The 13,057-nt window shown below is 25.7% G+C and overlaps 1 protein-coding gene across 1 annotated transcript; it reads left to right on the top strand.

Moving 5' to 3' along the window:
* Nucleotides 1-2,813: 2,813 nt before the first annotated feature.
* LOC145831557 (lysophosphatidylcholine acyltransferase 2-like) lies at nucleotides 2,814-4,838 on the top strand. Its single transcript, XM_082938847.1, has one exon. It carries the CDS (start codon nucleotides 3,095-3,097, stop codon nucleotides 4,544-4,546), a length of 1,452 nt encoding a protein of 483 aa, XP_082794973.1. The 5' UTR covers nucleotides 2,814-3,094; the 3' UTR covers nucleotides 4,547-4,838.
* Nucleotides 4,839-13,057: the final 8,219 nt, after the last annotated feature.

Raw genomic sequence — 13,057 nt, 5'->3', positions numbered from 1 at the left:
GCAATTTTGTTCCCTCGTGCAATCTAGTCTAGACCCCTCGTGCAATTTAGACTCGTTCCCAGATTAAAACCCCTAAGCGTTATTTCTATTGGTCGAGACTTGATTAAAAAATGTAGTGGTTTTAAGGAGGAAGTTATGAACTTATTTATAAACAAAAAGGAGAGAAAGATGCATTTTTATTACAGAGGTAAAAATAAAGTTTTTTGTTTTTGTGTAGGACGAGTTTAGGATTTTCAAATTAAAAACTAATTTAACTTTTGATAAACAGTGCATGTTTAAGATGAATATTTTTTTTATTAGATATTACCACTTGTAGTTTGTTATCTTATTTTTCTGACAAAATTTTTTTTTTTGTTATTTATTTTGAAAAATAATTTGCTGTTTAATATAAATTCGCTTTTAGATCTTAATAACTTTGGTATAGTTTTCCAAATTACTTGTAATAATTTAATATTTTAACATAAAAGTTATCGGTTTTTAGTAATTTGTTATATAGATGTTTTTTATTATAAATCTTTTTATATATTTTTTAATTCCGTTAAGTCTTTCGTTTAGAGATTGCTAGTTAATAATTTTCTACTATGTCTTGTGTTTTAAATTTTTTGTTTAACACCTATTTTTTTAACAAGTTTTGAATATAAATAATATTTAAAAATATGCAAAACTCGTAATGTCAACATGTTTTAAATTTTTTGTAAATCATTTTATTTTTGTAACATTAACACTTTTTAACTTATATTAATTAAGCAAGCTATCTATTCTCTGTATAATATTACACTTTCTTACACCAGAATAATTTTTGTGAAACATATGTAATATGAAATGAGGTGTATTTGTTGTTAGAGATGTATCGTTTATTATAATTAGAAGGAAAAAAATAACTTGGTAAGTTTAACTTGTGCAAATATAGAATTTTATAACGAAATTTTTATTTAAAAAAAGTACCTATAGTTGTTTAAAATGGTTAAATTTTAAAATAATTAAGTGTTTTTAGAACAGTAACTTCAAAGTTATTTTATATAAAAAAGTACATTCAATTTAATTACTTGAAAAAAATTTAAAATAAAAACTATAAGTTAAAGTATTATTTAATCAAAAGAAAAAATACCACACTACGCTACTGGTATACACTGTATACCTTATCAATTTCTTTACTTTTTTAAAAGCTTGTTGTAGAAATTTAGACCTGGTAATGGATAAATATTTAATGTCATAAAAATTAGAAAAGGTTCCTGCAAATAATGTTAAATATTGTGTGCCCTTATTTGTGTGTGTAACTCAAATTACTTCAAACTACCCAGTGAAAAAAAAAAAAGAGAAAAACATGTGTTTATGACAATAAAATTCAAACTTTTTATTGTTTTATTTATAGTTTTGCAAATAAGTACAAAAGAGAGTTTCCATCAAAACTGAAAATACCTGAAATTTACTAATTCAGACAAAAAATACGGAATTTGAGAAATTTTGAAAAAAACTTGGAAAAACCTGAAGTTTTGAACATAAATCACTAAAAAGCCTTGAATTTTAGGCAAATTTTTCATGTGGAATAATGATATTTACATTAGATATTAAAAATCTTAAAAAAAAATTTTTTTTGTTAATAACATAGTTTTTTTACAGTTTTTTCCTAAATTTAATTTGTACAAAAATTAAACAAAATACTTGTACTTTCAAATACTTCAAATAAATTTAGAAAATTAATTAAAACCTATTACCTGATAAAAGCAAAAGATCTAGAATGCATTTAGTTTAATTACAATTATATTGTATATTTTTACAGTTTTAAGCAATATAATGAATATAAAACTAAAAACAAAACAAGAATTAGAATCTGCCTAAATTCTGTAGATTTTACTAAATAAAGGAGTTTTAAATATAGAATTTTTGTTTAGGGACTATAACACAGGGTTGCCAGAAGGTCAGGAAAAACTTTAAAAATGACAAAAGGCAGGAAAAAATGAGGGTTTTTGAAAAAAAGTCAGGAAATTTGAAAAATCATCTCATTTGAAATTTACAAAATTTCAAAAGCTTATTTACCAAAGCCTTCAAATGGTAAAAAATTAATTAAAAATCCTTTAAAGTCAGGCTAAAATTGCAAAATTTTCCTAGAAATTTATAAAATGAGAACTTCAAAAATCAATTATAAAGTTTCAATGTTTTAAGGGCTTAGGGGGGGTCCACCTTGATTTTTACAAGTTGGTCTTATTTTATAGAGTTTTATCTGAGCTATCAGACATTTATATTAGCAGTGCTCCTAATTAATAAAAAAACAACTAATGAAAAATTTATAAATAAAAATTAATTAAAATAAAAAGAAAAAAAGCTACCGACCGAAGGTAAGGGTTAGGGGTGTCAGTGATAATAAAATAAAAGTAAATAAGTAACAAATGAAAATTATTATTAAAAAAAAATTAATAAAAATTATTAATTTAAGATAAAAGCTACCGACCGAAGGTTAAGGGTTAGGGGTAACAGTGATAATAAAAAAAAAAATAAAAACACTAAATAAAAAATTAAAACTAAGTTTTAGAATAATTGTACCCTATAAAAATTAAATATATTAGTGAAAACTTCAAAAATATAACCTAATACCTAAAATACGCGGCTATAACCAAAGAGAAATTTAAACTACGTTAATTTCTTTTTATTAATCAATTAAACAGCTAATGTTTGAAATACCAAAACATGTAAGAGTGAAATTAATTGAATATAAGGCAGTTTATGGTGATGTACATTTGTATGATGTCATTATATATTTTAATTGGTAAATGATATTATAGACATTAAAAGTTTTATATACATTTTTTTTTGATATTTCTTAAACATATCAAGACTTTATTCAATAAATTATCAAACTAAGTTTCACTCTAGTTTCTTAAGAGATTTCAGTTATTAGTCAAGTCTGATAAAAGTGTTGAAACTAATAAATGGATGATAATCTAATGAATAAATTCTAAATATTTTTTCTCCTTATATGTATATAGCTTCATAATTTATTTTATTAAACTTAGAAATAAATTACAATGTGTAACCAAATCATGTTTAGTTTTATTTTATTAAATTTTTTAGCTTATGTTAATATTTTTTGATTGGGATGCTGCGTCAAAAATCTTTTGTCCAACCGAATGTTTTAAATCCTTTTGTTCACCCAAAAACAATATCAATAAAACGAAAGTTTCAAGTTTTGTTAATGACATTGACTATTGCACCAGTCAGATTGTTTTGTTTTACATTATTCAGTTTAATAACTATCATTCTTGCATTACCAATAACTTTTGGTATTAGCTTGAAATCAGAACAGCCAGTCAGTAAAGTTCGTTACTTTTTGTTTGAAATTTTAAGACTTCTTGGACGTTTAATTTTTTTCTGTTGTGGTTTTCATTTTGTTGAAGTTTGTGGAGAGCAAAAATGTTCCCTTGAAGCACCAATACTAGTGGCAGCTCCACATTCTAGTATTTTTGATGGTATAGTTGCTTTTATTAATTTTGGTTTGCCATCTGCTGTTTCTCGGGCTGAAAATCCTCAACCTGTAAAGTCAATTATTAAAGCATTGCAACCTGTTTTAGTAAGCAGAGATGACCCTAATTCAAGACAAAATACCATTAATGAAATAGTTAAAAGAGCAAATAGTAAAGGTGCATGGCCACATATTTTAATTTTTCCTGAAGGCACTTGTACTAATGGTAAATCATTGATAACATTTAAAAAAGGAGCATTTATTCCTGGGAAAGCAGTTCAGCCTGTTACTATTGAATACTTAAATAGTTGGGATACTTTTAGATGGACAATGGATGGTCCAGGAGCCTTTCAACTTTTTTGGATGACACTTTGTCAACTGCAAAATTATGTAAGAATAACTTATATGCCAGTTTATCATCCAAACAAACTTGAAAAGTTAAATCCAAGTTTATTTGCAAAGGGTGTGCGTCATGAAATGGCTAAACAACTAAATGTAAAGTATACAGAACATACTTTTGAAGACTGTAGGTTGATGAGGTATGCTTGCAATCTTCACTTACCAATGGAGGCTGGGTTAATCGAATTTGCTAAACTTAGTCGTAAATTAGATATTGATGTTGATAGAATAAAAGAATTGATGAACAATTTTTCTACAGTAGCTAACAAAAACGAATCTGGAAAGATGAATATAGTTGATTTTTCAAATTTTTTAAGTTTGCCAGTCACACCAGTCTTACAAAAAATGTTTGAAATGTATGACCGTACAAATTCTGGTTATATTGATTTTCGCGAATACGTTATAGGTCTATCTTTACTAGCAGTTCCATCTGTTACTGAAAATACAATAAAGTTTGCCTTTAAAGTCTTTGACAAAAATTGTGATGGTATGATTTCTAAAGATGAATTTATCAGTTTGATACATACTACTCAAGGATCAGAATCAAAACCTTTACTTATTTTCAAAGAAATTGCTAATGAGAATGATGAAATTTCTTATGACCAATTTTTTAAGTTTGCTCATAAACGTCCTGAATATGCATACTTATTTCTTTGTTACAAAAATAGCAATTTTAATACAGATCTATAACTAATCATCACAGTTATAACCTATCATCGTTATGATTGGAGCATTGTTTTTTTCCTAATTATGCAGTTTATTCAATTTTTTATGTTCAATGTAATATTATAAACGAATTAGTTACGCTTTTAGTTTAGTAGATATACAAAACTGTACTTCTTTTGTGGAAACAATAAAAAAAATTTAATTTAAAAATTAATGCATGTTTTAGTTTTTAAATAAAAAAAATTATAATATAACGTGTTGCTAACATTTTTAATTATGTATACATAAATATTTATCAATTATAACCAGTACTGCCAATACCTATTATGTTTACAAAATACTAATTATTTTACTTAATTTACTTATTAATGAATATTAAATTTAATGAACTTGAATTTTGTTAGTACTAAAACATTAAGTAACCTTGTCTTTAAATTTTTTTTTGTATAACTGACAATTTTACTTTTTTTTCTATTTTCTTGTTATAGTATGTAAGAAACTTACTGAAATCATCTAGTTATACAGTAGTAATTAGATAATAACTTTTCATAATAATTATAGTTATGAAAAAATATTATTAATAATAATAGTTTTGTGATTATTGAAGCTAAACAAAATTTTAAAAGTCCTGGACAAGACATTAAAAGGTATCCGTGATGTGCGACTTGATAACCGAAAGGTTCTTTGTGCACCAGGTCCTAGGACCAAATATTTTGAGTCTCTTTTTTTGTCGTTCAATAAAGTATAATATTCTAAAAGCTAATTTTTACTCTTTTTTTTGAATTATGATAATTTAGGTTAAAGATATTAATTTAAACTTGTTGAGCTAATTAACATCTAATGTAGTACGAGTATATCTGATTTTTTTTAAACAAAGCTAAACTGTAATACTCACGGATTCTATAAAATGCAAATTATATTTTTTCAACCTAAATGCTATCTCTTTGATTTAATTTAAAACAATTTACAGAAATTAATAATTTATATCATTGTTTTTTAAAAATTTAAAGCATTTACCCAGTTTCCTTACTATTTAATATATCATTCCTCTAAATTTTTAACAATTTTTTTTTAATTTGAGTCTTTATTCAAAAGTATAAAATAACTAAAGTTATTTATTAACTAGGTTAAATCATTTAAAAAATAATAGAACTCTAAAGACGTGTTCTTATTAAACTACGTTTATATAAAAAAACTAGTTTAAAAAAGCAACTGAAACAATTACTACGGAATTTTTTTAAACGTTTATAAAAACGAATTTTCTGAAAAAAATAGAATATAATTTTGAAATAACTTCAATTTTTCTACTAGTTAAAATTTTGTAGAAAATTTTCACTTCTCATTTTTTATGACTACAAATTAATTTTCTTCAGCTATTTTTTATGTTTAACAATTTTTTTTGTTTTAAAACAGTTTTTAACTCGTTAGAACAGGGGTCGGCAAACTGCGGCCCGCGTGCCAAATGCGGCCCTCGAAGGATAAATCTGCGGCCCGCGAGCACGTTATTTTTTTGAATGGAATGCGGCCCTCGAGAAAAATATTGGGGCCCGCGAGCATATAAATGTGGCCCGCTGATCACAAATATATTTTAAGATTTTTTTTTTGTTATTTGTTTTAATTTGTTTTATCTCGTTTTAGTTCCTATATAACATTTTAAAAGAATTAAAATACTTTACTACTTAGCTTAAAAATGTGAAAAAGACAGATTAGCATTCCATCAGGATTTTATCTCAGTTTTATAACAATTTACTTCTCACAACAGCAAGTTATTATCTGAAAAAACGGTGTTAAGAGTGCTTGGTTTTAGTAAGTTACTTATATAACACGTATTTAAAAAATAAATTACATGCAAATGTTTTCTATTTTGTACGAAAGTAATGAACAGCAAATTAACTACGATGTCATTTATTTACAGTTTAGATATTTTTTAAAGTTTTTTATTTATAAGTCTATTTTGTTGATGTTTTTTTACTAAGTATTATATTTGAGAAAGCATAAAAACAGTTAAAATTACAAAGTAATAAGAAATTAAGTTTATTTTAGTTTTGACACGTTTAGATATTTTAGAAGCTTTCTGTGCACTTTAAATAAATTCCTATGCACACTAATGTACAAAGATGCATATATTTTAAACCAATTTTAATAAAATAACTAAGTTAGATTAAGTTTAGTATATGCATAACTTTCTAAGATAGTTGTTTCTACATGTAGTATCTATTTGTGTACAACAACATAAAAAAAAATGTATAAATTAATTAATAATAGTTTCTGTCTAGTGTATATTTTCATTTTACAAACAATTTTTTTTGCAAATAAAATTATTTTTTATGCGTGGCATACTGATATACACAGTTGCTGTTTTTTGGAAATAGATAGTTAATAGAAGCTAGATTTGGGTATGGTAAATTTATTATGTTTGTACATTTTTAATCAAAATAGTTCAAATTCAAGCAATTAAACAACTAAACATTGCAAAACATTCAGACTATGACTATTTGAAAACGTAAAATTTCAGGCCAATTTATTACTTTTTAAGTTCTGAATTGTATTGCCTTTTGTATACTAAAAATCAGGCTAGTTTTTTGTCACTCAAGCTGGCTTTTTAGCTTTAAAGAGTGGCAAATTAAACTAATGATGTATGTTTTGTTCAATGTGCAGTGTTCGTTTTCATTATAATATATTTTAAATTTAAAATTTTGCATCTGATATAATTTGAAATATTATATAATTAATTGTATACACGTAGGTGTAAACAATCAGTGTTATTAAAAAACTTGAAATTCGGAAAAGCTTTGAATTTTACAAGTTATGCTTTAAAAATACTAGAAAAACCTTAAATTTGAGAATTATTTAAAAAACATTGAATTTTAAACGTTTTATACATGCAAAGTAGTGAATTTTCGTTTTGACACATAAAATCTATGATACAAGTATTTTTTATTAAAAAACACATTTGAAATAGTTTTACAGTATTTTTAATTATTAATATGTAATTTAATTTTACTTATAGTGATAATAGAAGCAAAAAATTGAAATTTTAAAAGCTTTATATTGTTACGTCGCAATTTTGCTTTTAAAATGTCTTTGCCTGTTGTTGTGCTTTGCATTGAACTAAACCTTGAAAATTTTCTAAAATTTCAAAGTTAATTAAAACACCTCTAGTAGAACGTAGGTATTCTAGTAGAATCTAGAATTAAATGAACAATTTTTGTTGTATCAGTACTCTCATCTTAAAATATTTATTAAAATCCTAATTTCATTTATGCGGCTTATAATCTTAAGAAATTTCCTAAACACGACTTCTTGTTGTTATTGAAGAATCAAACAAAAACATTTTGCTACCGCCAACACAAATTCTTAAAAAAATTTAAAAATTTAAAGAATAACTTATTTTTAGTAGTTAATTTTTTTTCCTTATAATTTGCCTTGAAAATTATACTGATCAGTCTGAAGTTACTGAAAATGATCATGTGTTTTGTTGGAACTAGCTTAAGCAATTTTTTTTTTGTTTCTCCAAAAACTCCTAACTAACGTTTTTTAATTCTTGTAACTTGTCTTATATTTTACATCTACTCTTTTTGTTTACAATATTTTAAATGCAGATAAAGATTGCTATAATGCTTAATATGTTTTTTCTACTTCATTATTGGCTTAATAAAACTTTTTATTTTTGTTAAAAATATTTAAGTAACTTAATTGTCCATTCAAGCTGACTTATTATATATTTTTTGCTTTATTTTTTACTTACTGTTAATAAACTTTATTATTTATTAAATTTTTGAACTTTATTTTAAACAGTGTTGCCAAACACTCAGGCTAGTTTAAAAATTTGAAAAACTCAGACTATTTTATACCTATTAAAGATATGTTTTAACTACTCAGGTGTGTGTTAAGCATCTATTTCAAACACTTTGAACAAATCTTCGAAATCTCAGAATATTTTTAGGTGTAGTGTAGCTCGCTAATTGTTTTTTTTTTTCTTGTCTTTTTAAATATTGTGCTATTTTTTTATTAATGATATTTTAGTCAGGTATTTAACCTTGATTAACAGCAAATTTTTAACTTTTTTAACTTTAATAAATTTAAGTTGGTTTGATATAACTCAGACATTTTTTACATTTAAAGTGGCAACCATGAAAAAAGCTTATTAATAACTAATAATTTATTTTAATAAAGTATTTGACCATTAATTATGTTAAAGAATTTGTTTAAGCTTTTCTATAACACAAATAGGTATTAGTTTTATTTAACTAGTTATTGATTTTTTTAAAAACTGATAACAAAAAATTTTAGACAAAAAAGTTTTTTCAAATGTAAATATTTTCTAAATATGATAGAGTGGTTCATAGTAAACAAATTTAAAAGTGTCCCAAAAATGTTTTTCAAGCTCGGTTAGTATAGATAGTTAGTTTGTAAGTAAAATAAAAAAAACATTAAGTTTAGCTTATTAAGTGTTTAAAAAAGTTAGTATTTTATTAAAGTTTAAGTGAATTAGTCAATGTAAATTTATTCTAATAAATATTTATAATTTAAATTTAAACTATGTGTAGCTATAAGTCATTTATAAATAATAAAGTAATTAAAAGTAAACATTTTCTGTAGAGTGACTAAAACTAAAACCAAAATAATATCAAAATGTCACTAAAACTAAAACTGCGGCCCGTGAAAATTTTGGGAACTTGAATTTTGGCCCGCAAGCACCAACTGCTTGCCGACCCCTGCGTTAGAATATTAGTTAGTAGCAGCGAAGTATTTTATATATATTTATTTTATTGACTGTGCATTTTTATAAGCTACAAATAATTTATCCTTTAGTGTTTTTCAAAAAAGTACTCTAAATTCTGGTTTACTATCATTTCTAACTCGCTAACATTTCTAACCCGATCACTTCTAACCCGATCGTTTCTAACCCGATCACTTCTAACCCGATCACTTCTAACCCGATCACTTCTAACCCGATCATTTCTAACCCGATCATTTCTAACCCGATCATTTCTAACCCGATCACTTTTAACCCGATCATTTCTAACCCGATCATTTCTAACCCGATCACTTCTAACTCGATTACTTCTAACCCGATCACTTCTAGCCCGTTCACTTCTAACCCGATCATTTCTAACCCGATCACTTCTAACCCGATCATTTCTAACAAGATCGTTTCTAACCCGATCATTTCTAACCCGATTTAACCCAATCATTTCTTACCCGATCATATCTAACCCGATCATTTTTAACCTGATCATATCAAACCCGATCTTTTCTAACCCGAAAACTACTAACCTGATCTGTATTAATATATTTGTTTAATATTTTTTTTGAAATAACGATTTGTTTTAAAAACAAATTAATCTCAACAAAGTTTTTTTTTCAATGAAATTTAGTTAGTTTTGTTTAAACTAAAAATTAATGTTCAGATAGCTTTTGTTAAAATTTAGTTTTTGATATTCATTGCTATTGGAAGTTTGTTATCCTACGCTAGACCCAGGCATCAAAATATGGGCCACTTAAACTGAATGACACTTAACAAAGAGACGCAAATTTATATACCTTATAATCATAAACTATAGTCTTATCTAATATTTATAGATTATCAGCAAAAAAATTTAATTTTTAATCATAATACTAATCGACTAATTTATGATTTGAAGAAAAAGGTTTTTTACAAATTTGGTTTTGACTCCATAATAAGCAAGTTTAACATCAATTCATTCATCGATCAGTGAGTTCCAATAAAACAAAAAACAGTTGCACAATCTTTCAATTTAGAATTAATTTCCGATTTCTTTTTAAGAAAACAAAAAACATTCTTTTAAAATTTCAGCAACACATATCGAGACGATTTAGTAAATTATTTCAATGATTTTAGTGCAAAAATCAGCAAAATAGTCTGAATTACGCACTTCTTTATTAAAAGAAGGTTCATGGTTACTTTTATAAAATTCTTTTAGAACATACTAGAATTTCAGAATTCAAACAAACTACAAAAGTTCATGAATAAAACTTATTCTTGTTCAAAAATCAACCGGATATACATATCTTGACTTTTAGAGTTAGGTTCTGTACATTTGTACAACCGTTTGGTATTTCATTGTTTTTTTATAAATTATTTTTGTCGCTTTGCCAAAGTATAATTGATACAATTAAAATAAACATTATTAAAACAAAGGTCAAGGCAGTTGTAAAAAGAATAAAAAATTTAAGTGCATTAACTAACCACTAAGTTTAAATTCCAAAGCATATTAGGAATACAGGTTAAAAAAAATATCTATCGAAAATATTGAAAAACCTTATATTATTTACAGAGGAAAGGCGCTGCTAATAAAATCAAACTATAGAGTTACTCAAGTTCTACATATTATATCAATGGTTTATAATGGTTTGATTTCTTTAGGTTTATAAATCAATGGTTTATTTTCGTGGTAATTAATTATTTAAATAAAGTTAAAAGTGGCTTGTTAATTAACTGTAGTTAATTAATTTTAAAAAGCATTAGGAAATTTATAAGTCTTCTGTATTCTAAAGATTAAGTATTAAGTTTTGATAGTCGTCAATGTAAGAAATATAATGAGTTTTGCAGCCTTTAAAGACTACTCCGTACTTTTTCTTTTAAGAGATTTTATATGGTTAATATACATTTTTTAAGTATTGAGACCAGATTGGCCAATTCAAATTATTAAGTAAAGTGCATTTTCCTAAATTTAGCCTAGCAACATTAAAATCATCATACGCTAATAACTTTAAACTATAGGTTTTAATTAGATTTTACTCAGTTTTTTGTTATACATTTTTTCTTTTTAACTTCTTTTATTTCAAGTTTAGCCTAATGTCTTCCTACTTGTTATCACATAAATTTTTACAGATTTTAAACAACTGAAGATCTCGTTTTTTTAAACGAGTGAAACATTGTATTGTAATAAAATTTTAAAAATTTATCACTGAATTCAAATTTAAGGAGAATTTATATAAAATACAACTTTTTAAGAATATTAATATCAGTATATATCAGGGGCGTAGCGTGGGGAGGGACACTGGCGCATGCGTGCCACCCCAAAAAAGCAAAATGTAAAAAAAATAATGTCATATCTTTATCCTTTATAGTTTATTTTTTCTGCTTAATTTGCCTTTTTTCAACTATGTTTATCTAGTATTCAAAAACTTAAACAAAATTTTGAATACCAATTAGTGGCAAGTTAGGAAAGTATATGTTATTACTAGTGATGTACCGGACCCGGATCCGGACTTTTTTTTCAAACTAGAATCCGGCCGGAACCGGATCCGGACTTTTTTTTCAAATTAGAGTCCGGCCGGAACCGGATCCGGACTTTTTTTTCAAATTAGAATCCGGCCGGATCCGGATATCAGACAAAAATGGCAATATCCGGCCGGACCTGGGTAGTGAGTCCGGCACATCACTAGAATAAACTAGCCTGAGTCAGAATGAGGTTTTTAAAAACTGATAAAAAAGAACTTTAATCTAATAATAAGTAGAACAGCTAGCCACAAGTTTTACAAATTTAGGTGTTATTTACAATTAAAAATCTGAAATCAAGTTCTTGAACAAAATACACTAGAAAATTACAAAATATTGAAAACTGGATCAGCTCAAACTCATTCAAAATCTAAAAGAAAACTAGCCTGAGTTTTTATAAAAAACTAAACTAGCCTGAGGCAGTTCAAGATTTTCTAAAATTCCCAAAAATTTTCAAACTAGCAGGGTTGCCACTGTTTAAGTCAATAAAACTAGCTAGAGTGAGTGTAAACAAGCCTGATTCAGAATGAGGTTTTTAAAAACTTAAAAATAATCTAATCTAATAATCAGTAGAACAGCTAGCAAAGGTTGACAATTTGGTAGTAAAGTTGTGGACTGATTGTGGTACACTTAACTTATTAGTACTACCCATCATAATTAGATCCTACCTTATTTAATTAATATCTAACAAATATTAAATTCTAACTGAGACTACTTTCTATAATCAGACACGACAGTTTTGAGTGATGAATCTTTTATATAAAACACAAGAAATACTAGCATATACAAAATTATTAATTACTTTGGTAACACTTTAAAAACTGGAAGCTATTTATGTCTATATCAAAAGACTTAAAACAAAAAACTAAAAATTAAATAAAACTTTTTGTAAACAAGAAGCTGTAAAAATTTTAATAAACTGTTAAACTATAAACATGGCTTAAATATTTAAACAATTAAACACCTGTTGAAATATTCACTTTTAGGACAAAACACTTCTTACAATAAGCATTCACAAAAACGTTCAAGATATTTTGTTGCTTCAAGCTACACACCAAACTAACTAACTGCTTACATATAAACTGCCTGTCATGTTCTGATGTTTTGTTGCATCAGTATTTAGTTTGAAACATTTCGTCATATGATTCTCATTGGCTCGTACATTCAACCGTATTAACTCTAAATATTCTCTGAGCTCAACTTTAAACAATAAATAATGCAAGTATTCATTCCAAAGTTTTTAATTTTACAACATATGTAAAGAGTTGCATTTCATGAAATGTTTA

Source organism: Thalia democratica, chromosome 3, assembly GCF_965202585.1.
Source record: "Thalia democratica chromosome 3, ktThaDemo2.hap1.1, whole genome shotgun sequence".
Lineage (NCBI taxonomy): Eukaryota > Metazoa > Chordata > Thaliacea > Salpida > Salpidae > Thalia > Thalia democratica.
The sequence above is the reverse complement of the archived record's forward strand: the minus strand, read 5'-3'. Positions and strand labels throughout refer to the sequence as shown.

What these genes read in the sequence shown, in the direction of transcription:
- LOC145831557 (XM_082938847.1), top strand. Translation starts at nt 3,095, where the DNA reads ATGCTGCGTCAAAAATCTTTTGTCCAACCGAATGTTTTAAATCCTTTT.